The following is a 3,843-nucleotide window of genomic DNA, read 5'->3' as shown; positions in this document are numbered from 1 at the left end:
AAAAATACATTAAATTAAACCATTAAATAAAATAAGCATTTAAGTTAAATTAATTAAAAATACAATGATGTTTAAGCAAGCATTGTATTCTTGAGGAATGCAACTACCTAAACACTAGATATGCAGGATAACCACCAACTAGATATGCACATTTGAGATGGTTTTTTTAATTCATTCAAAGAGATGTTAATCTTCAACGTAAACATCTTCATGCTAAGGAGAGCCAACAGAATAGGGAGTTCTTAGAGAATATGCTAGAGGATAAAGTGACCAATAAGAATACCTAGAGAATATGCAACATGCAACAACACGCTTCTATGCACACATCTTGTTTTTTGTAGTACAATATGGTAGGAAACCTCATTGTTACATCAAAAGGGAAGGAAACCTCATTTTTTGTAGTACAATATGGTAGGAAACCTCATTGTGGAGAAATCCCAATATATTAGTTTAGAAACATCCAAAGAATATGGTATAATGGTGGCCACCAAGGCCATGGTTGAACCTTTTTGTATTACAATATATTACTGGTGGGAAACCTCAGCATGAGTGAAAACCCACAAAAAATTACACTTTCGTTTTTGTGATGCATAAACCCTTTCTTCCTAATACCACAACCACAACCACAATCACCAACACAGATGCACACGCACACACACAATAACATACACATGCTGTTATCTTGACATCATGAGAGGAAACATCTCGATGAACATGCCTACATCTATCCTACCTTGAGATAAAATGGCAGGCAGAATTGACGTCTTTTTTTGTTCTCGAGTAAATGCAATGTCGAAGAAATGTTTCGTTTCACTCGATGCTGTCCAACAAGCATCCTTCAGTACACAAAACCCTAAAATCAACAACAGAATTTGAATGGAGATAACTGAACCCGAAATTTCCATCCGCATAAAGCCAAATCCTTCCTTCTCTGTTGTTAGAAGTTAACACAGACTGAAAATCACATGAAGATGTGCATAGCATCCCGATCACCTCTTCACTATATTGAGAAGGCGCTAACCTTGTTTCAGTATGATTTGTACTTGAGCTTGATGGTCGAATGTGCATACAACTATTGTAAAATGCTTGCTCACTTATTGGAAGTGGAGGTTCAACTCTTGTTATAGAATTAGAGGTCCAAAGCACTGATCCGCATTTTGAAGGACCGGCTAAGTCTTGCACCTTGCGGCAAACAATTCCTTCTTTGTCATCGTACGATACTAGGACAAAATCTAGCCCCGCACCAGAGAAACCCTAAACAATGTTCAAGTGCAGTCAGTTACTATCAATCTCAATAAACTAAAACCGAGGACCCAAGGTTATCCTAGAGGTGTGGTTCCTTGTCCTATAACTCATAGATTGTGTTCAACTCTGAAATCCACCTCAAATAGCAATCCTTCAAGCGTGCATACGATCATTGTTTAAAAGTTAATAGAGTTCATTTTCAAACTCTACATCCATAATATTGCTATCCAGAGTTTGGCTGACCAAATTCCCATCCACAACCCATCTTTGGACAAAGGGACTCCATTAAGGATCAAGGTACTACCTTGACGGAGTCAGCTATTGAGGCCAATATTCTATATACTTGCCATCCCTAGGTCTTTGTCTAAACTGAAGCTATCCAAACTCTGCCAGAACAAATGGCCTCCATAAGATAATAGCCTTATTGACTTTCTTAAATATATACCCCTTAAGGTTAAATACTTTCATCAAACTAATTGTCTGTGGCTTATTTCTAGCCTAATTGGCTTAATTAAGGTATGATTACCCGAATGCACTCGACAAGCCTTATTTATAGGAGTTAACCCTACAACTACATATGAAGCATAAGTATCCACACTACAGCCCTTAACCTACTCCTCCCATCGGTGACAAATCTTAATCAACTCTGCGATATTTAATGCAATCAAACGGACTACATTCATGTGCTACATTCCAATGGGCCCTACGCCTGGCCTAATTGATTCTGTTAATTTGCTCGTACCTTCTGGGAATCCATTGAGTTAGGTCAACACATACCCGTTAACCCTAGACCTATGTCTATACCATATAGCTATGGTGATTTGTTGCCAACCAAATGAGATAGCTACTGGAACTATATTTGACCTAATTGTCTCGATTAAGATATGATCGTATTCATACTGAAAGAAGACAAATATTGGTCCCAATTAAGATAAAAACAATCAAATATAGATCAATGCACATGCTAGTTCATTCCTACCTTCCAAAGTCCTTGAAGGGGTCTTGATTTTGTGGGTCTTTCATGTATTACTTTAACAAAGTGATCGGGCTCGCGGATAGATTTTCCAGGATGCCGAGTACGCCCTTTATCCCTTCTCTTTTGTTTCTGTCTCGCCTTCTCGCTTCCTGCACTAGTAACTCTGTTCTTAAGAAAGTGATACATCTCATATTGGAAGCTCCCGGTGGGGGGACTACAACCATAGCTATCAGATTCAGAACTACTCGAATAGGGGCTTCTACCATTGGACATTAATGGCGATGCTACTGATGATGATGATGAAATCGAACTTGACGATGATATGGATAGTGATGACAATGACGATGGAGACAACAATGTAAAGGATGAAGGCGAACCTTTCATGTCCTTATCTTTTAAAGGCGTCGATGGTGGCGGGCTAATCATGAGCGCATCTAAAGTATGGCTATTTCCAAATGCCGCCATAGTCACAGCATGGGCAAGCTCATTGTTGAGAGAAACAACAGAGTGTTGAACAATCTCTTGGATCACGAGATGATGGTCACCCACAAAATGCACATCAACAAGCAACATACCTTGGGCAGATAAATCTTCTTCCTCCATCTTCTTATCGGCATCAAGACATCCTAAGTAAGGATCAAGATAGCACACAACCTGCCCATCTTTATTAATGCCCATCCACAAGAAAGGTATCTTCTGAACACCATAATTATAACCTTCCATGCCCATGTCCATGTCGTCAGGAACAAGTTTAAACCCTAAAATCCGATTAGAGCTCCATTGGAACAGAGCTAAAGAGCCATACCCGCTCGAACCCACACCTCGCCAGAAACCTATCAGATTCTCCCATCTTGACAGTGTAGAATATAAGAAACTATGGGAGATTTCTCCATGGCCCCATTTCCTGAGATCTGTGAAACGGCCCCATCTTCTTTCGCAGATGGGAAGCCAAGCTTTCCCGTTTCCATTGCAAAGCTCTCTGAGGCGTTTGCATAGAAAAGAGCAGGTGAAGAGATCTTTGGGTTCAAGGAAGGAGAGGACGCAGATGAGGACGTCTTCTGTAAGGTCGAGTAAGCTTGGCCTTCCTTCCATATCTCCTCCTGCGTCTGTCTGTCTGCCTGTCTCTGCGCGGGGTAGGTTCTTGTGTTGATCGAGCAAGCGAAATTACAAATCTAGCCCTCTCATTTCTCTGATTTACATGGCAAAGAAAACTATATCTATATTCTGGACTGTCATCCTTCCTCTCTTTTTTCTCCTCTCCTCTCCTCTTCTTATTTTCTCTTCTTAGAGGGCCAATTTGTCAAACACAGGAAGGTCACAGCCATGGCTTCTCGGACCGAACTCAGATTGGTCTTTTTCACACAGCCTGGCTTACAGGGCTCCACATTCTTCAGCCCAGTTATAATGACCAAACCTGAGTTTTCTCTTCCTGGACAATTGTCTGCCCAACACAACCTGGCGAATTATTTGGACCATAACCTAGCCCATTTGATGCTCTTCTACCTTACTAGGCCTGGCTCATATTGTCGAACATAACTTTGGTCATGTTCTACCTTCCTAGCTTGTGTTCGAAATCATTGGAACATAACTTTTGCTCAACTCTAGCTTCTTATTCCTGATTC

The 3,843-nt window shown here is 40.5% G+C and overlaps 1 protein-coding gene across 2 annotated transcripts; it reads right to left on the bottom strand.

The window, feature by feature from the left end:
- Positions 1-471: 471 nt before the first annotated feature.
- LOC147857599 (F-box family protein) lies at positions 472-3,449 on the bottom strand. Of its 2 annotated transcripts, none has more exons than XM_087327697.1 (2): positions 2,225-3,434; positions 472-1,254 (listed from the first exon to the last, which is right to left on the bottom strand). In XM_087327697.1, the coding sequence occupies exons 1-2, from the start codon at positions 3,311-3,313 to the stop codon at positions 811-813; spliced, it is 1,533 nt and encodes a 510-aa protein (XP_087183823.1). In that variant the 5' UTR covers positions 3,314-3,434; the 3' UTR covers positions 472-810. The 2 variants fall into 2 exon arrangements, with proteins under 2 accessions (XP_087183823.1, XP_087183824.1); XM_087327698.1 differs by lacking the exon at positions 472-1,254 and adding an exon at positions 1,671-2,144 and having other exon boundaries at positions 2,225-3,449.
- Between the last annotated feature and the right edge of the window lie 394 nt (positions 3,450-3,843).

This window comes from Azolla caroliniana, unplaced genomic scaffold (genome assembly GCF_043228905.1).
Source record: "Azolla caroliniana isolate FFs.n. ecotype wild unplaced genomic scaffold, voAzoCaro1.0.p SCAF_11, whole genome shotgun sequence".
In the NCBI taxonomy this organism is placed as follows: Eukaryota; Viridiplantae; Streptophyta; class Polypodiopsida; order Salviniales; family Salviniaceae; genus Azolla; species Azolla caroliniana.
Note: the sequence above shows the minus strand (reverse complement) of the source record. Positions and strands in the feature narration are given on the sequence as shown.

Bases quoted from the DNA above. Each gene is read 5' to 3' on its own strand.
- LOC147857599 (XM_087327697.1), bottom strand. From the start codon at position 3,313: ATGGAAGGAAGGCCAAGCTTACTCGACCTTACAGAAGACGTCCTCATC. The intron at 1,255-2,224 runs GTAGGAATGAAC...AACATTGTTTAG, and splicing joins CCCTTCAAGGACTTTGGAAG to GGTTTCTCTGGTGCGGGGCT.